We start from the raw sequence: 27,888 nt of genomic DNA, 5'->3' as shown, positions 1-27,888 counted from the left end.
AGAGAAATCCAAAATTAACAAATCCAATTAGCACTGTAAAGAAACGTTCACACATTTTACTTCCTTGGCTTTTATCTTCCCGGAGGGAAAAAGCAGCCCTGCTTCTTTGTCCTCTTGCCATTGGTGCAACCTGGGATCACGCAACTTCAGCCTGTTTTCTGCTGCTGTGGGACCTGATCCTGAAGGATTCAAGTTACAAGAAAGGAGATTCCAACTAAATAGAAATACTGTTCTGAAAATAAGAGCTGCTCAGCTGTGGAGCAGACTTCCCAGAAAATGGTGGACTCTCCTTCCTTGGAGGTTTTTAAGCAGAGGTTGAATGGCCATCAGCCAGGGATCCTTGAGCTGTGATTCCTGCATTGTAGGGGGTTAGAATAGATGACCTTTGGTGGTCCATTCCACTTCTAAAATTCTATTATTCTGTATGCGCTCGGCAACATCTGTTTCTTTCCACCCCCTTTAAGCTTGCTGCATAGCCAGATGGTGAGGTCTCCAAGGCTTGCTCACTTCTTTGTAGCCTTTCAGTTGGTCCTAATAAATCAATTTCCCTGCTGTTACATTTGGATTTTATTTCCTCTCTTAGACTGCAGTCCTAACTCTACCTGGAAGTTGGCCCCATTGAATTCACCATGACTCAAAGCTTCTGAGCAGGTGTGGGACTGTGCTGTGTAATTAAGCCTTCTAATCTGGGAAACGAAAAAACATTTAAATGCATTCGGCAGCCCTGAAAATAATTCGCCTTTTGGGTAGCTTCGTTTGGCTGCCAGAATCTCGGGGAAGGAGCGTTCCCCCATCCATCATGAAACCAACCACTGGAGAATCCCCTGGTGCAGCGATTCCCAAACTTTTTGGGGTCACTGCCTCCTTGGTTCCATAGACCCCAAGGCCCCCTACCCCCTAGACCGCATTATTCAGAATAGTGGTTTGCATGACCTTCTAAGGAAGATGATAAGGCAATAAAATTCCAAACAGTAACAGCTGTGCATTTATTCAAAATCCAATTGAAAATAATGAATACAATGAAATGGATGGACTTGATCCAGCGATGCCAGCTTTCCAGTTAGTCACCTCCAGTGCCCCCCTTCTGCCCCCTTACCTCTTAGTGCCCCCCACCACCCCCAAGAGGGCGCTACTGCCACCCACTTTGGGAGCCACTGGCCACATGAGAGGCTCCTCCACTGCCACCAACTTCTCCACGTCGCCTCTCAGTAGAACACCTTCTCCAGGTAGGCATTCAGGAACATCCCTCTGGGGTCCAGCTTCTCCCGGATGGAGCAGAACTCCTGGAAGCCAGGGTACATCTTCTCAAAGTCCTTCCGAGTGCATGTGTGAGCCTGCGGGCACAGAACCAGTTTTACGAAAGTGCCCTTCCTCTATGTGGGTCTGTATTGGGTGGGTGGAGACTTTTCAGGCTGAGAGGCATGTTCCCCGGTTGGAAACCTTGCAGGGCCAGCATGTTAGTGGTGGGCGGGGCCTATATCAGGAGTGGGTGGGGCCTATATCAGGAGTGGGTGGGGCAGAGCCACTTCACAGACACGCCAATTGAAATTGAAATACCGTATTTTCTTCATACCTTCATACGGTATTTCAGTTTCAAAGGTATGAAGTTTACAGCATGTAATGCCTTAAAAGCGAATATAATGAAAATGATCTACAGGTGGTACATGACACCAGTCAAGCTTGCAAAAATTTATCATTTGCCCGATAATAAATGTTGGAAATGTAATGAGACTGAAGGTACATTCTTTCACCTTTGGTGGACGTGCCCAAGGATTAAGACTCTCTGGGAGATGATCTATAATGAAATGAAAAAGGTATTTAAATATACCTTCCTGAAGAAACCAGAGGCCTTTCTCCTGGGCATGGTCGGCCAATTGGTGTCAAAGAAGGATAGAACTTTCTTTATGTATGCTACAACAGCAGCAAGAATACTTATTGCAAAGTATTGGAAGACACAAGATCTACCCACCCGGGAAGAATGGCAGATGAAGTTGATGGACTACATGGAATTGGCGGAAATGACTGGCAGAATCTGAGACCAGGGAGAAGAGTCGGTGGCGGAAGATTGGAAGAAATTTAAAGATTATTTACAGAAACATTGTAAAATTAATGAATGTTAGAAGGATGTTGGAATGAAGTTATATGGCTTTAGCAGAAATGTTATAAAGGATTAAGTAAAATTAGATTATTAATTGGCTAAAGGAGGAAAAGTAAAGTTAGATTATGTCAAGACAAACTATAGGGTAAAAACTGAGAAAGATGGAAAGGATTTGCTGAAATAGCTAACTGAACTAGAATACAAAAAAGGGAGGTGTGAGGAGGTCAATGAAACAAGCAAATGAAAGATAAGTTATGGGAATATTCGTTGTGTTTTTAATTGTTTCTGTTTTTGTTTTTGTTTTGTTAAGATAAGTAATGTTTTCTGTTTTTTTTTCTTTATTGTGATGTGTTGTTTTGTTTTGTTTAATTTTGTGTTTTCTTTTTTTTTCTTTCTGTAATCCTTAAATCTTTAATAAATATTACTTTAAAAAAAATATGAAATGCCGTATTTTTTGCTCTATAAGACGCACCAGACCACAAGACGCACCTAGTTTTTGGAGGAGGAAAACAAGAAAAAAAATATTCTGAATCTCCGAAGCCAGAACAGCAAGAGGGATCGCTGCGCAGTGAAAGCAGCAATCCCTCTTGCTGTTCTGGCTTCTGGGATAGCTGCACAGCCTGCATTCGCTCCATAAGACGCACACACATTTCCCCTTACTTTTTAGGAGGAAAAAGGGAGTTTTACAGAGCAAAAAACCCCGGTACTTTATTGTCACTTGTACAACTTGTATGCAGTGAGATTACACAGCACCCCCCACTCAGCTCTCTTACTCTTAATTCCCCTCGTTTACTGACGCACACCCACCAAACCCGAAAGTCAGTTGCCCTGTTGTTATCTTTTCATTCAGCAGCCTAACAGCCCAGGAGAGAAGATGTTCTTTACCCTGTTGGTGCGACTAATCATGCTTCTATATCTTCTGCCCGAGGGCAGGAGATCAAGAAAGTGCCAGCCAGAGTGTGAATAATCATCCCTGAGAATTTTCCTCACTCTCCTGAGGCAACGTTCTTCTGCTACAGCGGTACCTCGGGTTACAGACGCTTCAGGTTACAGACTCTGCTAACCCAGAAATAGTGCCTTGGGTTAAGAACTTTACTTCAGGATGAGAACAGAAATCATGCTCCGGCAGCGCGGCAGCAGCAGGAGGCCCCATTAGCTAAAGTGGTGCTTCAGGTTAAGAACAGTTTCAGGTTAAGAACGGACCTCCAGAACGAATTAAGTACTTAACCCAAGGTACTACTGTATTTCATCCAGTGGATTCACGGGACAGCCCATAGTATCTTGTGCTGTATTCACCACCTTCTGTAGGCACTTCCTATCAGATGATGTCAAACCAGCGTACCACACCGTGATGCAGTAGGAAAGGACACTTTCTATTGTTGACCGGTAGAAGGAGATCATAAGATGTTGATTGACATTGTTCTTTTGCAATATTCTGAGGAGATGGAGTCTCTGTTGGGCTTTCTTAACCACCTGGGTTGTGTTTATTCCATGCTCTCAACTCCCTCCTCTGCCCATCTGCCTCCCCTCTTTTGTCCTGCGTCCCATACACCAATGGAGCGTAAAAAAGAATCCCATTGACATCCACAGAGCTTTATTACAAAGCCTAGTTCCTGTGGGATGGTGTTTTTTTATTTTTGGTCTGTGTTTGTAGCCACAGCAAACAAGGACGTTTCACTATTCCTTCCCCAGCTGCAATCTCCTCTAGGGAGTGTTGAATTTCGCAACTTTCAACTTCCTGAAATGAGGGGTGCTAAAAAGTTGTAACATGACTTGGGAATAAAAAGGATATTTCGGTTAAATTAATATAATTAAGTATTGCTCAGTAAGTAAAATGTGTGTGAAATTGCATAGAAATCATTAAAAACGATGGCCAAGTACTTGCAGTCGTGGTGTTTATTAATATTGTTATTATTTAGAATCGCCTGAAATGTTTAGGATGCTTCTTCATCAAACGTAAATGTACCGAACTAAATGTTGCCCAAGCACAAAAATAGCTGATTTGAATTCCTCGCATTCCAAAATTAAGACACCTCACTGAAGAAATTTGCAAAAATAAAAAGGCACACAATCTTCTCCTGCCCCCATCCTTATATATAATAATAGTAATTATTATTATCATTATATCCCTCCTTTTCCCCAGATCAGGACTAGTGGGGCAGGTCCAAGTGGTTCCCCCGTCCCTCCAGAGCAGATTTGGGGAGGGTGTAGGATGTGCTCAGGGTGAGGGAGAGAAACCCCCATTGCGGGTGGAAATCCTTGAACCGACGGGACTTATTCCTAATATTTAGTCAGAACCTCCTTTCTTGCAACAGATTCAAAATACAAGAAAGGAGATTTTTGACTAAACATTAGGAAGAACTTTCTGATGGGAACTTCTGTTCAATGGTGGAACAGACTCCCTCAGAAGGTGGTGGACCCTCCTTCACCTCTTGGACTACTGCAATGCGCTCTACGTGGGGCTGCCTTTGAAGGTGACCTGGAAACTACAACTAATCCAGAATGCGGCAGCTAGGCTGGTGACTGGGAGCGGCCGCCAAGACCACATAACACCGGTCTTGAAAGACCTTCATTGGCTCCCAGTAAGTTTCTGAGCACAATTCAAAGTGTTGGTGCTGACCTTTAAAGCCCTAAACGGCCTTGACCCAGTATATCTGAAGGAGCGTCTCCACCCCCATCGTTCTGCCCGGACACTGAAGTCCACCTTAAAGGGCCTTCTGGAGGTTCCCTCCCTGCGAGAAGCGAAGTTACAGGGAACCAGGCAGAGGGCCTTCTCGGTGGTGGCACGCCCTCCCATCAGATGTCAAGGAAATAAACAACTATCTGACTTTTAGAAGACATCTGAAGGTAGCCCTGTTTAGGGAAGTTTTTAATGTTTGATGTTTTATTCTGTTTTTAATGTTCTGTTGAAAGCCGCCCAGAGTGGCTGGGGAAACCCAGCCCGATGGGCGGAGTAGAAATATTTATTTTTTTAAAAAAATATATTATTATTATTATTATTATTATTAAATTACTGGGAGCTTTCTAAACAGAAATCGGATGGCCATCTGCCAGGGATTCTTTAGCTGTGATTCCTGCACTGCAGCGGGTTGGACTGGATGACCTTTGGGTATCCCTTCCAACTCTACAGTTCTATGAACACTGCCCCCACCTTCGTACCTTTGCCCAGTGAGGTCTCCCTCCAACCTTCTTCATGATGCTCTCGTAGGCGAGCCAGTAGTCAAGGCGCGGGACGTCTTTCCCATAGGGCCTGAACGGGATAAAAAAATAAGCTGAACTTTACTCTCCGTTGTGGAACAACATAGCTGAGTTTCAGTTCTGTTTTTTTTTTTTTAAAAAAAGATTTTATTAAGTTTTTCAAAAATTATACAAAAACAAAACAAGACAATAATAAAAAACAAACAGAGAAAAACAAGACAAAAAAGAAAGAATAAACAAGTATAATTTCATTCCCTTTTTTTCCTTATGCCTTACTTTCCCGACTTCCCCATACCTCTCCTCTCTGTATTCCAATTTCTATTTTATTAATTCAGGAAATCCTTTCCCTTAATTTCATTTAGTTTTTAACCCTTTCTTTTCTTACTACTTATCCAATCCAGCTGGAAACCACATATTTTCTAAACCATCGTCATTCTAGCATTCATTAGTTTTGCAGTATTTCTTAAGATAGTCCTTAAAATTATTCCAATCTTCTTCCGCTGTCTCTCTCCCCTGGTCTCGGATTCTGCCAGTCATTTCTGCCAGTCCCATGTAGTCTATCACCTTCATCTGCCATTCTTCCAAGGTGGGTAGGTCTTGTGTCTTCCAATACTTTGCGATGAGTATTCTTGCTGCTGTTGTAGCATACATAAAGAATGTTCTATCCTTCTTTAGCACCGTTTGGTCCACAATACCCAAGAGAAAGGCCTCTGGTTTCTTCAGAAAGGTATATTTAAATACCTTTTTCAATTCATTATTTCAGTTCTGATGGGCGCTGGATGGGAGTTCCATAGTTTGTCTCCAAGTGCTTCCATTCTAGCTGGCCATTACAGGAATGGCAACCAAAGAACAGTGCCTGAACAGTTTTTCCTCCTCCTTGCCAAGCCCTTTTCCTTTTGGGATCGTGCCTTTTAGATGTTAAGCCTGAGGACGCCGGCTGCCCCATCACTAATATTTAGCTTCTGCCTCATTGATCCACTGTTAGGCTCCTCTAGTCCAGCAGCTGGTCCTCACAGCCACCAACCAGATGCCCGTGGGATGCCCACAAGCAGAATCCAGGCACAAGACACCTCTCTCCTCTTGCTGCTGGTATTCAGAACCGCTATTGCCTCTGAATGTGAAGGCAGAGCCATCACCACTAGAGGCCACCAGTAGGCTTATCCTCCAATACCCATCAGGCAACCCAAATGGACCCACCTGGACCCAACTCCTCTTACCTGTACATGATGATGTTCATGTAGCAACTGTCCCTTCGGAAGCAGGGGCTCAGCAAGATGTTGTCTCCCCGGGTGAAGCGCACTTCCACTGGGTAGTGGGCCACCAGTTTGGGGTTGCTTTCCAGAACCCCCTTCAGCTCCAGGAGAGCCTCCTTCGTTTTCTCACTGTGAGGAGATTGTACAAAAAGACCCAACGTCGAGGAGATCTCGTGCAAAGGGATTACACCCAAATGGGTGTAACGGTCAATGCCTCCCTCCCTTTCACAAGGAACTGCGGTAAACTGCCGGCCTGGAGATTTGTGGTGCCCAGGATGAAGGTTCCCCATCCCTGACTTAAGACACTCAAATGAGCTTTGATCATTTTTTGGAACATCAGTTTCTTCCCTTGGGAACTCTCCAAGGTTCTGAAGGAACCATGCCCTGGTCTTCCCATCAGAACCAGAGATGAGCCCCTTTCCTCGCTCCAGATCAGCCCACTTCCTTCTCGGTCTTCTCGGTGGTGGCACCCGCCCTGTGGAACACCCTCCCACCAGATGTCAAAGAGAAAAATAACTACCAAACTTTTAGAAGACATCTGAAGGCAGCCCTCTTTAGGGAAGCTTTTAATGTTTAATAGGTGATTGTATTTTAGTGTTTTGTTGGAAGCCGCCCAGAGTGGCTGGGGAAACCCAACCAGATGGGCAGCGTATAAATAATAAATTATTATTATTATTATATTATTATTATTCCAGCATTGCTCACTATCTTGCCTGCCGTATATTAAGAGCAAGACCCTAACTACCGAGTTAGTTAAATATATTGTTGCAAGCCAACCCCGATCTCCAAGCGGTAAGAGACTCCAGGGGTTCCCGGCGCTTACACAGGTTCTGTTTCCTTGGTCAGCACAGACTGTGGTGTCTTTAGGATGTTTGGTTTTATCTACCCATACATTGAGAAGCGGGTGGCACTGTGGGTTAAACCACAGAGCCTAGGACTTGCTGATCAGAAGGTCAGCGGTTCGAATCCCTGTGAAAGGGTGCCCGTTGCTCGGTCCCTGCTCTTGCCAACCTAGCAGTTCGAAAGCACGTCAAAGTGCAAGTAAATAAATAGGTACTGCTCTGGCGGGAAGGTAAACGGTGTTTCCGTGCACTGCTCTGGTCCGCCAGAAGTGGCTTAGTCCTGCTGGCCACATGATCCGGAAGCTGTACGTCGGCTCCTTTGGCCAGTAAAGCGAGATGAGCGCCGCAACCCCAGAGTCGGTTACGACTGGACCTAACGGTCGGGGTCCCTTTATCTTTACCTTTACCCACCTGAGCCAAAGATGGAGGGGCTCAGAGCATTGACACCCCAACAGATCTTGCTTCTCCATTGGACACAGCTATGACTCCAACCCTAAGCAAGCAAATCTCTGTGTTTCCAGCTTCCAGTTCATCTCACACCCCCAAACTCATGTTCTCCTACCTAGCAGCTAGGTGAGGGGTGGAGGGAAGCCACCCCCCCATTATCCAAAAGGGCCCCATCACTTAGTTATAGCAACCTAGCCCATCCTTTTGGGATGCTGATGAGGATATTTGAGTGGCCAGCTAAGGTCGTTGCCTAACAAAGAAACTTGCCCAGCAACCTCCTTTCTTAGATTCTAATACTCCCTGGGTACAGGACCCCAGGGATTTGAAGACACTCGGGGCATCATCCAGACTGGCACCCCAAACCCACAACATCATTCAAATTGGAGAGGTGACTACAACCTGAATTTCAAACCCACCCCACCCCCGATCATCCTGGAATCAGCCCTAGTCTTCCAACCCTCTGTACACGAGGTCAAATCAGCTTACATGGGGATGGCCCAATCCTGCACATGCTGCTTGAAGCGGCACTCGTAGTTGAATATCTTGTAGCTCAAGTTGACGTTCTCCACTTTGCGGGTGAAGAGGAGCCAGAAGAAGAAGCGGTTGATCCAGGGAACCAGGCAGGGCAGGAATGTGCTGATGGGGGAGGAGAAGGAGGAGAGGACAAAGTGGAAGTCAGATGGGCAGAAATCCGAGGTTGGGAATTCGGATACAGGGAACATGGGCTGACCCTTCCTTCTCTCCCTTTGAGAGTAGCTGGGATGGTAGGCTATGGATTGTGCCTGAATATAAGAAACTAAGATGAGCTTCCTGGATCAGGCCATTGGTCAGCCAGATGTTCGTGGGAAACCCACAAGCAGGTGTGATAGGAATTTTGAGGTCTTAGATACCGTATTTTTCGTCCCATAGGATGCTCCGTCCCATAGGACGCACCTACTTTTTTGGGGGGGGGGGAAATAAAGGAAATTTTTTCCCTTTATTTCCCCCCCCCCAAAAAAAACAGGTTGGGGAACAGTGGGGTGGCGGTGCTGCACCTCCCCGCTGTCCCCCGAGCTCGTGGGGCTGGCCGATGTCTGCCCGGCGCGAGGGGTGTTCTGCTTCAGGGCGCCCTGCGCGTCGGGCGGCAGGCTGCTATCCGCAGCATGGGGAGCCCTGCGGGAACTCCCATAGGGCTCCCCACGCTGCGGATGTCTGCCCGGCGCCAGGGGCGCTCTGCTTCAGGGTGCCCCACGCGCCCCCCGGTGCGCAAGGCTTGCCGACACCTGTGCAAAGCACGGGGCGTCCTCCAAAGGGCGCCGTGTGCTCCGCGCTGCAGGCTGCCACCCGCAAGCCTTGCGCTCCCGGGGGGAGATCCCCCGGGTGCGCAAGGCTTGCCGACACATGCGCGAAGCACGGGTGTCCTCCGAAGGGCGCCCCGTGCTCCGCGCTGCAGGCTGCTGCCTGCAAGCCTTGCGCTCCCGGGGGAACTACCCCCGGGCGTGCAAGGCTTGCGGATAGCTTCCTGGAGCCTGGAGAGCGAGAGGTGTCGGTGCGCACCGACGCCTCTCGCTCTCCAGGCTTCAGCGAAAGCCTGCATTTGCCCCATAGGATGCACATACATTTCCTCTTCATTTTTGGAGGGGGGAAAGTACGTACTATAGGGCAAAAAATACAGTATATGTTCAATGTTCATAAGTGTACCAACCAAGCACATATATAGATCAGCACAGGAAGACTGACCTGGAACCATTTTTGATTCCCAAACTGAGCAAATGTTTTCTCTGCGAGGTCAAAGGAAAATGGAAAATCCTCATCATTCTTTTCCTTCACAAATCCTGTCTTAAGGGTATGTCTGTCTGTGTATCACTAGGGTGTGAGCCTGTGATCTGGCTCAGGAACTAAGTATTTATCATTACAAAAGACTGGCCAGGCTCCCCAGGGTATCCAATCAAGTAAGCATTAACAGGTAACCTGCCAGACAGGAGATAAACGACAGGAGATAAACAACACACTCAGATTTCTGCTGTAGACCACCTTTTCTGTGATGTAGGTATGATGTGTCTGGGGGTTGGTCTTGAGCTACACCCCTTTCTGTGATGTATGTATGATGTATGGAGGGGTGCTCTTGAGCTCCAGGGCAAGGAATTTAAAATGTCTATATAAGGGCAGGCACACCTTGGTTCTGGGTTCCTCCTCCCTCCTGCATGTGGTGAGTGAGGACCCTGTTGCAACTGATCAATAAAGATCAGGTTTACTAGCTGCTTTGCTTCTCAATACTCTCTGGTTGGTCTCTGTTATTTTCTCCTACCAATAGGGAACTACATAAGGACTCTATATGGACTCTTGGATACCCCACAAGGGGGAAAAGGGCAGATTTTTTGTTTACAACACAGGATTCATGCACAAGAACCCTCTCCCCTCCTGTAGTTTTCCGCAACTGGTATTCAAAAGCATTTCTGTCTCTGACCGTGGAGGCAGGCAGAGCATAGCCAGAATGGCTAGTGGCCACCAATAGCCCTCTCCTCCTCCGTGAATTTGCCCTATCCTCTTTTAAAGCCATCTAAGTTGATGGCCATCACTGACTCCTGTGGCAGGGAGTTCCATAGTTTAACTATGTGCTTAGATGGGAGCAGTGCCCTCTAGGATGAGGAGGGGCCTCAAGTGCATCTGGCAAGGACGAGACCAAGGGCAGCTTTTCCCTCAGCAACTAGGGAGGTGAGTCAGCTACAAGCAGCAGCCTCTTTGCATGGATACAGACGGCGCAGCTAAGACGCTGTTGATACCAAAGCAAGGCCTTTGCTCGCACACAGCTTCTCCAGCAGAATGAATTCTATGCTGTTGCTGCTGCTGCTGCAGCTCAGAGACGGATGCTTTTAATTGCTTATCTAGTACAGTGGTGCCTCGCAAGACGTAATTAATTCGTTCCGTGAGGCTCTTCGTATAGCGTTTTTTTCGTCTTGCGAAGCAAGCCCATTGACAGCTTAGCGGATTAGCGCTATTAGCGGCTTAGCGGCTTTTAGCGATCAGCTGTTAAGCGGCTTATCAGCGGATCAGCTGATAAGCGGTTTAGCGGTTTAGGAAAGGGGGGAGGAAAGGGGAAAAAACCCGAAGGAACTCGCAAGACATTTTCGTCTTACGAAGCAAGCCCATAGGGAAATTCGTTTTGTGAATCGCCTCCAAAACGGAAAACCCTTTCGTCTAGCGGGTTTTCCATCTTGCGAGGCGTTCGTCTTGCGGGGCACCACTGTAGATTTTGCGCACACTGTACTGCAATAATCTTGGACCATCTAGCATAGTTAACCTATGGAACTCCCTCCCACAGGAGGGAACAATGTTTCTGAATCCAAGTTGCTGGAAACCACAGGAGGGAGAGTTGCTCTAGTGCTCGGATCCTGTTTGCTGGTGAGAACAGGGTGGTGGATTAGATGGGCCATTGGCCTGATGCAGCTCTTCTATTATTACGTTCAAAGACCCCCGACAGAGTAATGCATAAAAATCAATGTTTTCAAAACAATGACACTTCTCCTTCTTGCTCCTTCTTGCCTCAGTACACTGCTTGAAGCACCCGTCTTTAAACAGCCCACATTTATTGCATAAAATAAAACGCCACAGGAGTTTGACGTGCTGGCTCCTGGTGCCCCTTCCTATTAAGCCAATCTGTGGGTGCATCTTGCAGAAACCACCACCAGCCAACAGTTATAAGGCCCCTGGGGTCAATGGCTTCTCGATTTGTGGCTTTCTCTGCCAAACCAACGCCAGAGAGTGTGTCCTTTCAGCTGCTGCCCACAAGATGGCAGAACAACTGCACACATTGCCCCACTAATTTGCTCTGGAATGATGGAAGGACCAGAAAAGAGTTTCAGACCAAGGGTGAGATTCTGAACGTAGGGTGTGCTTGTAAGTCAGCAAGCTTCATTGGCCAGCCTTTGACCTTCCACCTCCCACCAAGCAGCTTCTTTGAAATCTGCGGTCCTTCCCACACGAATGCCTTGCCAAGGCACGCTGAATCTCACCTGACCCAAAGGAGGAACTCTAGCAGGTAGTATCCGACCACGTAGTCCCAAAACCAGCTGGCAGAGGAAGTGGGAGGCTGCAAACACATGCAAGACGGGAGAGAGACGGGCTACAGACATTGCCCAGCAGGGAAGATGTGGCCTTCAAAACCTTGGCCTAGATCAGCCCCCAGCCATGTAGTTTACATCACCCCCTGCCCTGAGACTCCACTGATTTGGGTGGTGACAGTGAAACACACACACAAAACACAGCAATGGGGAGGGTGTGGGATGTGACCCATGAGAGGCAGTCAAGTACAACATTCCTTGTTTTCCTAGAGTGGACATGCTTGGGAATGTTTGGTCCAGCCAGTCGAAACTTCCTGTTCCTCCTGGCTGGAGCATCCTTCCTTTTGCATGTGATAGAAGGTGGGCGTGACCTAACCTGTCCAGGTAACAAAAGGATGAGTCACACAGCACACCTCTCTCTCTTTTTGACTTCCTCCTTCGTTGGACCAACTCTCAGCTAGCAGAATCGCTGGGATTATCCCTCCATATGGGGTAGATCCACATGTACATATCTGTAACTAAGTCTGCCTTCAGGAATCCAGCTGTGAACTGATGTGAGTAAACTCCTTTTATTGACTTTGAATAAGATTGTGACATTTTTATTTTTTAAGAGGGATTCAAGGGAACTTACCAGGAACATACAATTCAATCTGAGACAGACTGAATTGTGTAATAGTGAGAGGCTCACACGAGCCTGCAACCAGCTATCTGCTGTGCATGTAAAAAGGGGAATGTAACTCTGCTAAGTAATAATAAAATAATAATAATAATAATAATAATAATTTTTATTTATACCCTGCCCTCCCCAGCCAAGACCGGGCTCAGGGCGGCTAACAACCAATAATAAAAACAAGTTGATTAAAATACAACTTAAAAAACAAGATTAAAATACAACATTAAAACATTAAGATGCAGCTAGTGCAAGTTAGGAAGTATATTAATAAACAATATATCCTCTCCTGCCACCCTGAAGATTCCCATAGAGGGCAAAGCGGTGAGCTTAAAACTGCTCTCTGGTCAGCCCTGGGTCCTGATGAGGAACCAGATCTTCCCCTCTCTGGTCAGCAGATTGATCCTTTGATGAGCAGGGATGATCTGCATGGATCAATTGTGTCGGATGCTGTGCTTGTGTGTGTCCATGTGGGGGCGATCACACCCACCACTGTTAGGCAGCTCCAGGAAGACCCCCTATGTCAGGAGTAGGGATCCTTCTTAAGCCCTGGGAGTTGGGGGGGGGCAGATATTTACTTCCCTCCATCCCTTGGACCAATGACCTGTCTGTCACCTGGCATCACTATGACATCAGCGGCTTGACAGGTGGGTGGTCCTATCCACCTGTTGATCACCTGATACCATCCCGTCCAGCTGTTAAAGCTGTGTCTCAGGTTTGGCAGGAAGACGCTCACTGAGCAGGGTTCAACTCCTACACGTCGCCTGATGGACGGCTGTGCATGTTTCTTTTTTAAATAATTTTTATTGAAAATTTAAACAAAACATATTATCCAAAAACCTATCATCCTTAATCCCCCCCCCCTTTCCTCCTTTGTTTATTCAAAACCTGCCAAGGAGTCCAATTCACTTTGTTGCCTTTTCAAATACTTTGTAAAGGGTTCCCATTCATCTATAAAGTCACAGTTATCCTTGTCCCGTAATTTATGTGTCAGTCTTGCCAGATTCTTTCATTGGAATTTCTTCAGTCTTCCATCCTTGTGCTATTAGGACTCTTGCGGCCGTTGTCGCATACATGAAGATGTTTGTCAGCTTTTTTGGCAGGTCTTTTCCTACAATCCCTAACAAAAATGCTTCAGGTTTTTTAACAAATGTTAGATGGCTGTGCATGTTTCAATCCTGATTTCTGCAGAGAAAGCAGCCACCTCTCTGCCCACCAAACACCTGGCGTGAAATATAATGTAAGGTGCAGGGCAGGTGGGCATAGTCTGGGCAAAACAGCCTTGCAGGCCAAATGGAGAGACCTGGAAGAAGGGGAAATTCTATCACATGTGGTGGACTTGCAGTAAATTAAAAGCTTACTGGGAAATGATATATAATGAGTTGAAGAAAATGTACAATATGTTCAAAAAACCAGAAGCATTTTTATTGGGTATAGTAGGTGAAGAAATTTAAAAAAAAGATCAAAAATTGTTTATGTATGCAACAACGGCAGCAAGGATTCTTTTAGCCCCAAAATGGAAGCAGCAGGAATTCCAAACATTAAGAAGAGTGGCAGACGAAGATGATGGAATATGCAGAACTGCCGAAGCTGACCAGGAAAATCCGAAAGCAGTGTGATCAAGCTTTCCAAAAAGATTGGAGTAAATTTGTATAATATTTGAAGGAAAACTGAAAACAACAACACTAACAGGATTGATTTAAACAGGCTTGCAATGTCAACAATCAATACCTTTTAAAATTTATTTTAAAATTTATGAAAATGGGAATGAATTAATTGTAAATTGGGAGAGGTACAAATGATATATGGAATTGAATTGCAGAAACCATGAGGCAGGAGGGAGGGAAACCGATCAGCTCATATGAGTGAAAATAAATGTGATTAACAAAGATGTATTTAAATGTTATGAGATGGAAAATTAATAAAAATATTATTTTAAATAGTGGAGAGGCCTGGTGAGGCAATTTCGGCCTGTGGGCTGGAGGTTGCTCAGTTTATGCCATTGTTGTTGTTGTTGTTGTTGTTGTTGTTGTTGTTGTTGTTATTATTATTATTATTATACCCCAGCCACTCTGGGCAGCTTCCAGCAGAATATAGTGCATAATAAAATGTCAAACATTAAAAAAAAAACAACTTCCAGATACAGGGCTGCCTTCAGATGTCTTCTAAAAGTTGTGTAGTCCTTTACAGTGGTGCCTCGCAAGACGAAAAGAATCCGTTCCGCGAGTTTCTTTGTCTTGCGTATTTTCGTCTTGCGAAGCAAGCCCATTAGCGGATAAGCGGATTAGCGCTATTAGCGACTTAGCGGATCAGCTGATAAGCGGCTTAGCGGATCAGCTGATAAGCGGCTTAGCGGATCAGCTGTTTAGCGGCTTAGCGGATCAGCTGTTTAGCGGCTTAGTGGATCAGCTGATAAGCGGCTTAGCGGATCAGCTGTTAAGTGGCTTAGTGGCTTAGCGGATCAGCTGTTAAGCGGCTTAGCGGCTTGGGAAAAAAGGGGGGGAGGAAAAAACCCCCGCAGGAACTCGCAAGACATTTTCGTCTTGCAAAGCAAGCCCATAGGAAATTTGTTTTGCGAAGCACCTCCAAAACGGAAAACCCTTTCGTCTAGCGGGTTTTCCGTCTTGCAAGGCATTCGTCTTGCGGGGCACCACTGTATCTCCTTGACATCTTATGGAGCATAGCGACCGGTGGAGTCATAATGCCTTCTTCCAATTCCTTTCACCCCCCCAAAAAAAGAACAAAAAAGAAATAAAGAAGACTTTACACCCTTTCCCCTGGCCACCCGAGGATCGACTTACCTTGTTGGTGTGGTCTTGGTAGATGACGCTCACATTCTCAGTGTGAGGGAACCAAAGGAAACGGAAATACTCAGATTTCTTCAGGTGGCTGTCTAGGTTGTCCAGGACCTAGCAGAGGGAAAAGAAGAGAAGAGTAGATGGGCTGGAAGCTGAATGGAGGAAAACACTGCTCAGGTTTCCTCTCCAGGCCTGTTGGTCAACAGAACAGCATCTGCTTCCCTCCAGATGTTTTGGGACTACAATTCCCATCATCCCTGACCGCTGGTCCTGTTAGCTAGGGATGATGGGAGTTGTAGTCCCAAAACATTTGGAGGGCCGGGTTTGGCCATGCCTGACCTAGATGAACCAAAGATCTGACTCAGCATAAGGGAGCATCCCTAGGGAAAGTCAGGTGTGTTGAAAAACTCAGTCCCGGGTGAAAAACTTGCAGCACCTCGAGAGAAAATGATTTCCAGTGTAATGGCCACATCGGGGGCTTTCAGTCTGGCTGACCCCGTTCTGCAGAACAGCATCCATGCCAAAATACGAGAGGTGCCCCGCTTGGTGTGGTTTTGGGAAACTGAAATATATCCGGAGTCCTGTAGTGATTTCATGCTCTTTATTGCAGCTTGTTGAAGAACCTTTTAATGAGGGTGAAAGTGGAGAGTGTCTAAAGCTCAACATCAAAATATTAAGATCATGGCCACTGGGCCCATCACCTCCTGGTGAATAGAAGGGGAAGAAATGGAGGCAGTGAGAGATTTAACTTTTTTGGGCTCCATGATCACTGCAGATGGTGACAGCAGTCATGAAATTAAAAGACTCCTGCTCCTTGGGAGAAAAGCAATGACAAACCTAGACAGCATCTTAAAAAGTAGAGACATCACCTTGCCAACAAAGGTCCATATAGTTAAAGCTATGGTTTTCCCAGTAGTGATGTATGAAAGTGAGAGCTGGACCATAAAGAAGGCTGATCGCCGAAGAATGGATGCTTTTGAATTATAGTGCTGGAGGAGACTCTTGAGAGTCCCATGGACTGCAAAAAGATCAAACCTCTCCATTCTTAAGGAAATCAGCCCTGAGTGCTCACTGGAAGGACAGATCGTGAAGCTGAGGCTCCAAGACTTTGGCCACCTCATGAGAAGAGAAGACTCTTTGGAAAAGACCCTAATGTTGAGAAAGATGGAGGGCACAAGGAGAAGGGGACGACAGAGGACGAGATGGTGGGACAGTGTTCTCGAAGCTACCAGCGTGAGTTTGACCAAACTGCGGGAGGCAGTGGAAGACAGAAGTGCTTGGCGTGCTCCGGTCCAGGGGGTCACAAAGAGGTGGACACGACTAAATGACTAAACAACAACAACATTGCAGCTTGTAAAACAGTGATTGAATCCCCCCCCCCCCAAACCTCAAGTTTTTATATACAGTCATACCTTATGTTACGTTCGCTTCATGTTACGTTCTTTCAGGTTACATCCCGTGGCGACCCGGAAGTACCGGAAAGGGTTACTTCCGGGTTTCGCCACTCGCACATGCGCAAAGTGCAAAATGACGTCACACGCATGCGCAGAAGCGGTGAATCGCAACCCACACGTGCGCACACGTGCCGCTGCGGGTTGCGCTCTTTTCATGTTGCGAAGGGGCCTCCGGAACGGATCCCGTTCGCAACCAGAGGTACCACTGTACATTATTTACACAATGAGTCCCGTCTGATTGGCTGATTCTGCTTCCCTCCCGGAGCCTGATTGGTCTTTTCCTTCAGGCCAATCAGTTGTTGCATTCTATGATCCTACCAGCTTAATAGGCTGATCAACTTCCTCCTGGAGCCTGATTGGTCTTTTCCTGCAAGCCAATCAGTTGCTGCATTCTAGGATCCTACTTGTCTATTGTTCTAGGATCCAAGCTTAGTAACATAACAGAAACAATGGAAGACGCCTTTGTTTGGCAAGCTTTTCCAGCAGGATGAAAAGAGAAAGTTAGATCTCTGAGGCTTTGGGCCTTTTTATTTGTATTGTTTTTAAACCAGAAGTGGATTTAGGGCAGCACGACTGGTTCCCCCGCCCTGGGCAATGATGACATAGTAAACTGAGCAGAACAGAAGGCGAGAAGTAGAGAGCAGCTAAATTTTCACCTTGCAAGGAGTGCCGCTTAAATTTGAAAGGACAAAGTCTGCCCCTGTTTAAATCTATCTTCAGGGGTTTTTTTTGGGGGGGGGGAATTCTGGTTATACCTATTTTTAGTTGTTTTTAGGTTATGACCTTGAAATTTATGTGAACGGTGGTAACATAACAAGGAGAAGGAAGATGAAGGAGGGGGGAAGTTTGAAGAAGAAACCCGATGCAGCGAAAACACCTTTCTGATTTATCGTTGCGCAGACCTTTGCGAACTAACATCCATTTCAACAGATGCACGGCACATTATACTCAGCTGACAGGTATGGCAACGGCAGACAATGGGGCCAAACGGTCACAAAATGCAAAATCTTCAGCAATTCAGAATTCAGAGTAGCAGTGATTGGAGGTACAACACAACCCTCCTAGCTTTTCATAGGTTACAGGTGGGGACCCAAAATTCGGCAACATGACGGCATCTTATTATGGAACGTTTCCTTCCAGGTTCTCGCCTTGCAGAGTCCCAAAGTCCAGCGTTCTGATTTCTATCCTCCATTTATTGGTTGGGGGAGGACAGGTTTGGTAGAGGCAATGGAGCTTTTTCATTCTGAGGAATTATCCCTTGCGGGATGGTGATGGTTATTCTCAGCTGCCACTGCCTGATTTAGCAGCATCATTAAGAAGATGGAACTGCTTAAAGCTTGCTCTCTCCATCTTCCAAGCACCAACTTGAGACGCAGCCTGCAGGCTTCTGGTGGATCAGCTGCTTTTGTTGTGATCCAAAGGCTTTACTGCTCAGCTCTCTCACTCAGCCTTGCCCAACCTGGTGCCTTGAGCGCTCTCAGAAGGCAGAAGTCCAGCCCTGTCTTTTATTGGGGTGGGGGGTGGGGAACAGCAAGATCTGCGGCTCTGAATACTACTACTACTACTACTACTACTACTACTGCTACTACTAATTTTATTATTTATACCCTGCCCATCTGGCTGGGTTTCCCCAGCCACTCTGGGCGGCTTCCAACAAAACACTAAAATACAATAACCTATTAATCATTAAAAGCTTCCCTAAACAGGGCTGCCTTCAGATGTCTTCTAAAAGTTTGGTAGTTATTTTTCTCTTTGACATCTGGTGGGAGGGCATTCCACAGGGCAGGGGCCACTACTGATAAGACCTGGTTCCCTGTAACTTGGCTTCTCGCAATGAGGGAACCGCCAGAAGACCCTCGGCACTGGACCTCAGTGTCCGGGCTGAACGATGGGGGTGGAGACGCTTCTTCAGTATACAGGACCGAGGCCGTTTAGGGCTTTAAAGGTCAGCACCAACACTTTGAATTGTGCTTGGAAACGTACTGGGAGCCAATGTAGGTCTTTCAAGACCGGTGTTATATGGTCTCGGCGGCTGCTCCCAGTCACCAGTCTAGCTGCCGCGTTCTGGATTAGTTGTAGTTTCCGGGTCACCTTCAAAGGTAGCCCCACGTAGAGCACATTGCAGTAGTCCAAGCGGGAGATAACCAGAGCATGCACCACTCTGGCGAGACAGTCCGTGGGCAGGTAGGGTCTTAGTCTGCGTACCAGATGGAGCTGGGAGGCAGCTGCCCTGGACACAGAATTGACTGAAACAGAATTGACTGGACACGGAATTGAATGAAAAGCACCCAGAAGCCATGCCAGCTGCTGCAATTCATCCTCCATCATCACTCATTTCTCGCATGACATTCATCTGTATATTTGGGCATTGCCAGGAAAGTTCACAGAAGGTGCATGTCGTAAGCAATGAAGGCATCGCCTGATCCAGCCCTAAGCTTTGCGGAAGAGCAACAGCTGACTGGTGCCTGGAGTCCCGAGTCCAGAATTGCTCTCACTTTGCCGATTGTGAAGCCATTTCTCTCTCTCAGCACTGAGCAGCTGTATATACTGGCTCCATCTTAAAAAGTTATGTTCAGGGAAGAAAGCAAAACATCAGTGCACGTCGGTGCAATGGTCCATGCTAATGAATTTAATGCAGTTAAATGCGGCAAATTAGCAGCAGATCCACCTAATTTAAGAAGGCCAACGTCGCCCCTGCTCCCAGTTACTTCATTATCCAGGCCCCTTCGCAGCCACGCTCTGTCCTCTGAAGAACTAATGGATCGACACGTGCCAATTATGGCTTCGCTTTTGCTGGTGGTGCAGAGTACATGTCTCAACCCCCCCCCCATTTTGGATGAGATTTAGGTGGAGCGTTTGTCCCTCTCCTCATATCACTAAGACTTGAGGGCATGCAGCAAAGCTGGACGTTAGACTTCTTCATGCAGCGCACAGTTGGACTGTGGAACTCACTGCTACAGGAGGCAGGGATGCTCACCAACCTATATAGCTTTGAAAGAGGGTTAGACAAAGCCATGGAGGGGAGGCTATTGATGGTTACTAGCCACAATGACTATGTTCTGGCTCCACAGTTGGAGGCAGCTGTGCTTCTGAATCCCAGTTTCTGGGAACCACAAGAGGACAAAGAGCTCTTCTGCTTGAATCCTGCTTGTGGGTTTACCTTTGGGGAATCTGTTTGGCCCCTGTGAGGACAGGATGAAGGACATAATAACAATACGATATGATACATTAATCTTTATTGTCATTGTCCCATACAGAACAACGAAATTGAAAAAAATCTACACCAGACATTCAAAAACCAACAAGCCTGGTGAGCTCCCTAAAAACTCTGATACCCCATTTTTAAATACAATATACTGCCACAGAGACTACCTTACACTGCGTTTAAAACCAAAATCGCATTTGGGTAGAAACTTTCTCAGGCGGCTGGTCCTAGTCTTTATAACCCTGTACCTTCTTCCAGAAGGCAGAAGCTGAAAGAGATCATTTCCGGGGTACGCACTATCCTGCGCTATCTCTGCAGCTTTCTTATGGCACCTGGAAGCGTAGATTTGATCCAAGGTGGGAAGAGTGCACCCAATTATTCTCTCCGCAGTCTTGACAACCCTGGACAGCATTGTTTTTCCCCTGACCGTGCAGCTCCCAAACCACACACACAGACCATAAGTTAATACACTCTCAAAAGTACAATGGTAAAATGTCATCAACATAATAATAATATAAAAAAATTATTTCTATCCCGCCCTCCCCAGCCAGAACCGGGCTCAGAGTGGCTAACATCAAATATATAACATATTACCATAAAACCAAGCAATCAATTAAAATACATCCTAAAATCAAATCAGAATCAAAGTGAAATGCAATCAGATGGCAACCTGCAAATTAGGGATGGGGACCATAAGTGCTCACCAGGCCTAACTGTTTATACTGATCTTATAAGCCTGTGAGAAAAGTTGGGGGGGTCATTTTCATGCAAGTTCTTATAAGGAGAAAGGGGGAGTCAGACTGGGGGAGTCAGACTGGACCACGGCCAAAGGCCTGGCAGAACAGCTCCATCTTGCAGGCTCTGCAGAAAGATGTCAGATCCCACAGGGCCCTAGTCTCTTGTGACAGAGTGTTCCACTAGGATGGGGCCACAGCCGAAAAGGCCCTGGCCCTGGTCGAGGCCAGTCTAATCTCCTTGAGGCCCAGGACCTCCAAGATGTTATTATTTGTGGACCGTAAGGTCCTCCATGGGGCATCTCAGGAGAGGCGGCCACAGCAGGGCTATTATTCTTGTGTTCTTATGTAAATCTGTGTTTCTTATTTAAAGGGGGCGGAAAGCGAGGAAACCTTTGGCCACCAAATTGCATGGAGAAGTTGGTAAGGAATTGAGACCTGCTCAGATGGAACTTGGCCGTCAGAATGGGAAGGAAGGAAGAGGAGAGGCACAAATTGTCCTGCGGTTAAGTGGATTAAAATTGGATCGCAGGCTCCGCAGCTGTTCTAGCAGCTGTGGTTTACATTCCCACCAGGTGCATCAAACCAACAGTAATTGCTGCACACACAACCCTCTGCCGCTTTAAATGTATGTTTTGAAAAATCACAAACATTCCTTCTGAGCCTAACATACCTCGGGGGTGGCTCTGAACGAGTTTTTTGGGGGGAAAGGACACCAATGGCTGTCCTTGCTCGCCTACACAGCTCCTCCGGCAGTGAATAGCGGGATTATGAAATGCAATTGGCGCAATGAAATGTACCATCTAAACCCCGTGCCACCATTGATTTGCACCTTTTCAAGAAAAGTGCTTTGGAAGGAAAGCAGAAATAACGATTTTGAAAAACCACAGGTGCTGGCACAGGGGCTGAGCGCCAAAAAGAATCGTTGCCATGATTCTCAGGCTGGAACATACGAGCGAAGGCTGTTGAGTAAAAGATGGGGGTTGTCTTGAGGTTCCAGGAGTCGTTCTGCTCCAGGTGTGCCCTTTGAAAGCAAAACCACGGCTGGAGGCAGAAATGCTTCTGAATTTCAGTCTCTGGAAACCACAGGAGGGGAGATTGGCTTTGTGTGAGAATCCTGCCCACAGGCACTGTGGCCACTGTGAGAACAGGCACTGTGGCCACTGTGAGAACCACCTGCCTCTGACCGGATGCAGAAATCCTTCCAGGAAAAAGGCTTTTGCCCTTGCAGCCGGCAGGATCTTTCACTGCCAAATATTGCTTTGGTAACCTCTAAGAAAAAAGCCTGTTGTCTTTGTCCATGGAGTTTTCTTGGCAGGGATACTGGAGTGGCTTGCCGGTTCCTGCTCCAGGTGGATCACGTTTGGTCAAAACTCTCCACTATGACCTGTCCACCTTGGGTGGCCCGGCACGGCATAGCTCATAGCTCTCTGAATTATTCAAGCCCCTTCAACATGGCAAGGAGACAGCATCTTAAAAAGCAGAGACATCACCTTGCTGACAAAGGTCTGTATAGTTAAAGCTCTGGTTTTCCCAGTAGTGATGTATGGAAGTGAGAGCTGGACCATAAAGAAGGCTGATCGCCGAAGAATTGGTGCTTTTGAATTGTGGTGCTGGAGGAGACTCTTGGGAGTCCCATGGACTGCAAGAAGATCAAACCTCTCCATTCTGAAGGAAATCAGCCCTAAGTGCTCACTGGAAGGACAGATCCTGAAGCTGAGGCTCCAAGACTTTGGCCACCTCATGAGAAGAGGAGTCCCTGGAAAAGACCCTGATGTTGGGAAAGATGGAGGGCCCAAGGAGAAGGGGACGACAGAGGAGGAGATGGTGGGACAGTGTTCTCGAAGCTGCGAACATGAGTTTGACTAAACTGCGGGAGGCAGTGGAAGACAGGAGTGCCTGGCGTGCTCTGGTCCAGGGGGTCACAAAGAGGCGGACATGACTAAACAACTAAACAACAAACAACAACAAGAAAAAAGCAGCCACGGGAGAGAGAGAGAGAGAGAGAGAGAGAGAGAGAGAGAGAGAGAGAGAGAGAGAGAGAGAGAAGGAGAGTAGCCTTACATAAGCACTAATCTGTGGCAGAGACTAGACCGAGGCTTCTTTCCACAACGTATATCCGCTGCCAGAGCTGAGGACATCTCCTCCCTTGGCATGAATATTTCAAGTCTCTCCGCGCTTGCTCGCTTCCCTTCCACTTCGCTGGGCCCACCGACACAGAGACTGGGAAATGGGCCCTGACAGGCAGGATTAATGGGGAGATTAGCATTTACACGGCACTTCCCATCTCCGAACAAATCTGGATCTGCTCCTTGGTGTTTACACATCCCTCTCCTGAGCCAGAGAGGCCTGCATTCTCTGCAGCCACTTTGACGCTGGGGTTTGGGAAGACGCCTTGAATATAAGAGGAAGTACGAAGCAACTGAAGGCTGCTGGTTGCAAACAGAGAGTCCTGGAGCTATCGGCGTTGCAAAGATAATGAAGTTTAAGAAGAAAGGAAGGTTTGAGTCAGGGATGTCCCTGACGACACAGAACGCTTGAGAGCTAAACCGCTCCTAAAGAAGACGAATTGGACAAGTACTGTGCCCATTTATCATGCGGACGCTATCTCTGGTAAGGGATGTTCCTTCTCTGGTTGAAGGTTGAAAAGGAAAGCAGCAGTGAACATGAAGAAGCAGTGGTGCCAGTTGTTGACTTGCCTCATAGCAGCCTCCCAAGATGGGCATGAGTCACATGACCAGCCTGGCTTCCGTTTTCTCCTCTGGGTCCAGCACAGAAGTCCAAACAGATTCGTCCAGGGTTATGGCAAGTGGGTGGAGTGGCAATTTGGCTGAGGCCATGGGACTAATGGTTTTCACCTCCCCAGGAAGAACAATGGTGTTGTTGTTTTTTTAAAAAATAACAAGCCTTGATGGTTATTTGCCGGCGCACATAGAATAGAATCATAGAAGTGTACGGTTAGAAGCGAACCCGGGGGACAGGGCCTTGCAGAGCCAGGCAGAAGCCCAGGCCAGGTAGATAATGTGCCGCCCCCCCATACATCTTGCTCTCCTTTCCTTTGGACCACAACAGTGAGGCTGAGAGGGGAGTCTTCTTGTCTGAGCAGCCCAGGACCTCCAGATTCACGGCCCAGGCTTGTGCTTCAGGGAGGTCACTTCACTGCTGTAAACACAGTGGTTGGACTTCACCCCTGGAGGCTCACTCCATTGAGACAGACAGATGCCAACAACAAACACTGGAAACTGTCCCGGGATCGTTTTGTGGCGGATTTCGAAATAAATAAAGAGATTAAAGAAAGGCGCTCCTGCCAGGAATGTAAGCCGGGTTGCTGAGTCTTGGTGGTGAGGCGAAGAGGACTTTGACCACGAGGAGGACAAGAATAAATTCTGATGACTTGGAAAACAAAGGTCTGGGCACCGTTTGCAGACAAGGCGCATTCCTCAAAGTTATCCATTCTTAGCACATAACAATGTTTTGAAAGCAAAGGCAATGTCGGTCTTAGTGCAACACTGAAGAGGTCAGAGGCCAGGATGAAGTAGCGTTGAGAAACTGCTTCTCGCTTATCTGGATATTTATTGTCTGCCACACAACTATTTCAGGTATGCTGGATGTTTTGTAATGACTGTGCATAGTTATTCCATTGCTGCTGGTAATCCCATAAAACTAGGCATTGTATTACAGCCACCAACTTGGATACCATCACAAAGTGCTTAGTCAAAGTAACGGAGGAAAAGGCTACCCATGGCGATTGGCTCTGATGGCTATGTTTTCACTCTGTGGTCGGAGGCAGTTCCTGTGTTCGAATCCTGCTTGCTGGTTTCCCATTGGGACATCTGTCTGGCTAATGAGAGAACAGGATGGGCTACTGGCTTGATCCAGCTGGCTCTTCTAATGGTGATGCAGCAGGGATCTCCCTGAACTGTCAGCGTCAAATTAATTTCATTAGTAAGAAACCAGACTATCTGCCTAAGAGCTGAACTACATGTTATAACCAAGTTGCATGACTGAAACAGCCCAAGTAATTTGGGCGATGCATTTTGGGTAAGGAGGAGAGGGTGCTTAATTGTTTGGCTCAGCTCCAACTCTCTAGCGTAAATCCCTCCAAAGCTTAGGAACATAAGAAGACGGATCAGGCAATAGGGACCCATCTAGTCTACCTTTCAGAGTGGCCAACCAGATGCCTCTTCGGACAAACCCTGAAGCATGGCCTGAGTTCAAGAGCAACTCTCCCCTCCTGCGGTTTACAGCAACTGGAGGGACACCGGTGGCACTGTGGTCTAAACCACTGAGCCTCTTGGGCTTGCTGATTGGAAAGTTGGCAGTTCGAATCACTGTGACGGGGTGAGCTCCTGTTGCTCGGTCCCTGCTCCTGCCAACCTAGCAGTTCAAAAGCACGCCAGTGAATCATAGAATCAAAGAATCATAGAATCATAGAGTTGGAAGAGACCACAAGGGCCTTCGAGTCCAACCCCCTGCCAAGCAGGAAACACCACCAGAGCACTCCTGACATATGGTTGTCAAGCCTCTGCTTAAAGACCTCCAAAGAAGGAGACTCCACCACACTCCTTGGCAGCAAATTCCACTGTCAAACAGCTCTTACTGTCAGGAAGTTCTTCCTAATGTTTAGGTGGAATCTTCTTTCTTGTAGTTTGGATCCATTGCTCCGTGTCCACTTCTCTGGAGCAGCAGAAAACAACCTTTCTCCCTCCTCTATGTGACATCCTTTTATATATTTGAACATGGCTATCATATCACCCCTTAACCTCCTCTTCTCCAGGCTAAACATGCCCAGCTCCCTTAGCCGTTCCTCATAAGGCATCGTTTCCAGGCCTTTGACCATTTTGGTTGCCCTCCTCTGGACACGTTCCAGTTTGTCAGTGTCCTTCTTGAACTGTGGTGCCCAGAACTGGACACAGTACTCCAGGTGAGGTCTGACCAGAACAGAATACAGTGGCACTATTACTTCCCTTGATCTAGATGCTATACTCCTATTGAGTGCAAGTAGATAAATAGGTACCGCTGTGGCGGGAAGGTAAACGGCATTTCCATGGACTCTGGCACTCGTCACCCTAACCTCTCCATTCTGAAGGAAATCAGCCCTGAGTGCTCACGGGAAGGACAGATCCTGAAGCTGAGGCTCCAAGACTTTGGCCACCTCATGAGAAGAGAAGACTCCCTGGAAAAGACCCTGATGTTGGGAAAGATGGAGGGCACAAGGAGAAGGGGACGACAGAGGACGAGATGGTGGGACAGTGTTCTCGAAGCTACCAGCATGAGTCTGACCAAACTGCGGGAGGCAGTGGAAGACAGGAATGCCTGACGTGCTCTGGTCCAGGGGGTCCACGACTAAACAACAACAATGTATAATTTGACTATTTAATGTGATTTGATTGGATTGTTAAAGTGGAAACTTTAATAAAAAGGAAATAAAAATAAAAATGTAACCTCCAAAAACTCTTTGGGTTGGCTTTTGTAACTCGCTCTCACAGTAGCTTTTTATTTAAAAATAAAGGGAAGGAGGGTATCAGCTGAAGGATGCGATAAGCCAGAGGGAGTTCCATGAAACCTCATTACTGCCCTCATGATGATGTGCTCGAGGCAAAGAGAATAGGAGAGCTAATGAGCACAAATTGGACATAGCAAATGAGGAGACGACGACACGGGACTTCAATGGCTCAATGGCACAGCCAGGCAGTTCTGCTGGACATAAAAGCCACATCTGCTTGCACAGCCCATTGCTGCGTCTCAGGGGCAAATCCAGGAGCAATGAGACGCATAATGCGCGAGGGCCAAAGGGAACTGTTCATGGCAGCAGCGGGAAGCACGACGGAACAAACAGCCGGCACCACCCTTCTCCTAACTCTGCGCCATTAAGCTGCGCTGAAGAAGAGGCAAAGCTTTGGGGGAAAGCGATTTAATATCTAAGAGCATTTATGCAACTGGTGGGAAGCAGGCAAAGCAAACCGGGGGGGCAAGCTGGTTGTTGTTGTTGTTGTTCAGTTGTTTAGTCGTGTCCAACTCTTCATGACCAATATCTCTATCTTTTTCTACTTTGTAACACATTGTATATTTCTCCTTACAAAACTTCTTGTAGTCCTACTAGCGTAATTTGTTGATTACAGTTGCCCTTCAAATAATTCATATACTTCTTCCAATCTTCCCTAAATCTCTGGTCCCGCAGGTTTCGAATCCTTCCTGTCATTTTGTCCAATTCTGCGTAGTCCATTCATTTCGTCTGCCATTCTTCTTTTGTCGGAATTTCTTCTTCCATCCAAATTTCCTACTGGGATGCAAATGGAAGCCCAGAGATGTCAAAATGCCACAAGAGTGCAGCTCTGCAGCTCTTCTTAATAAGATTTGCGGGGGCCACATATCATGCACGATCTGCATTTCCTTGGGGGGGTTTGGGTTGCGTTTTGTCAGTCCTGCTGCCCTGTTTATGAGAGAGCTTGATTTCAGAGGACAGGCTGGCCCCCAAAATAGACCCTTCCTGGGCAGATGCTGCCTTCGTCAAACGCCTGCTTGAACATCGATCACGGCTGAGGTTGGCTTGTTTCTCTGGCCGATGGAGGCAATCCGCCTTGCAGCACAACGCCCAGGGAAGAGAGTCGGCTGTTTTTTTACCTTTGAACTGAGGTTGACCCAAAGAGCCAGGCGAGGCACAGGCACAGGGAGTATGAATGTCAGAAGAGCCTTCTCTCTGCTCTCACAATGGCCAACCAGATGTCCATTATGGGAAACCAAGAAGCAGGATTTGAACACAAGACCAATGCTCCTCTCCAAACGTGGAGGCATTGTGGCTAGGAACCACCGACAGAAATCGCCAAACCTCTGAGCGCTTTAGACTGTGACTTTAAAAGCAGACTTTTGGTTATCTTAATGGTTCATCTCTTTGTCCCCAATATACAGATTTCCCCCTGACTTTTGCCATCTTCAGAAATCACCCTTGTTCCAAACACGAGAAATATTTAGAAGCCTTGATGCTCTGTGCTTTTGCTCTCAAGACACGACCTCTCAATAAATTCAGCAAATTAACTTGATTATCTGATTACATAATTAAACACAGCTCTATTTTATATTTATTTTGGTCTCTGCCTATCTAGATATAGGACTGGAAGAGACAATCTCTTCACAACTTCACCACTTCTT

At 46.9% G+C, this 27,888-nt stretch overlaps 1 protein-coding gene across 2 annotated transcripts in view; it reads right to left on the bottom strand.

Annotated features, from left to right (window-relative positions):
• Positions 1 to 1,114: 1,114 nt before the first annotated feature.
• LOC309365767 (L-gulonolactone oxidase) overlaps positions 1,115 to 27,888 on the bottom strand; it is a 47,338-nt gene continuing 20,564 nt past the window's right edge. For both annotated transcript variants that reach the window (XM_081904222.1, XM_081904223.1), the window contains 6 exons: positions 15,350 to 15,457; positions 11,831 to 11,907; positions 8,325 to 8,474; positions 6,514 to 6,678; positions 5,258 to 5,348; positions 1,115 to 1,334 (listed from right to left, as the gene is read on the bottom strand). In XM_081904222.1, the coding sequence (XP_081760348.1) occupies positions 1,206 to 1,334; positions 5,258 to 5,348; positions 6,514 to 6,678; positions 8,325 to 8,474; positions 11,831 to 11,907; positions 15,350 to 15,457 (720 nt within the window). In that variant the 3' untranslated portion in view covers positions 1,115 to 1,205. The remainder of the gene's footprint in view (positions 1,335 to 5,257; positions 5,349 to 6,513; positions 6,679 to 8,324; positions 8,475 to 11,830; positions 11,908 to 15,349; positions 15,458 to 27,888) is intronic.

This window comes from Podarcis melisellensis (assembly GCF_964234715.1).
Source record: "Podarcis melisellensis genome assembly, chromosome: 3".
In the NCBI taxonomy this organism is placed as follows: domain Eukaryota; kingdom Metazoa; phylum Chordata; class Lepidosauria; order Squamata; family Lacertidae; genus Podarcis; species Podarcis melisellensis.
The sequence above is the reverse complement of the archived record's forward strand: the minus strand, read 5'-3'. Positions and strand labels throughout refer to the sequence as shown.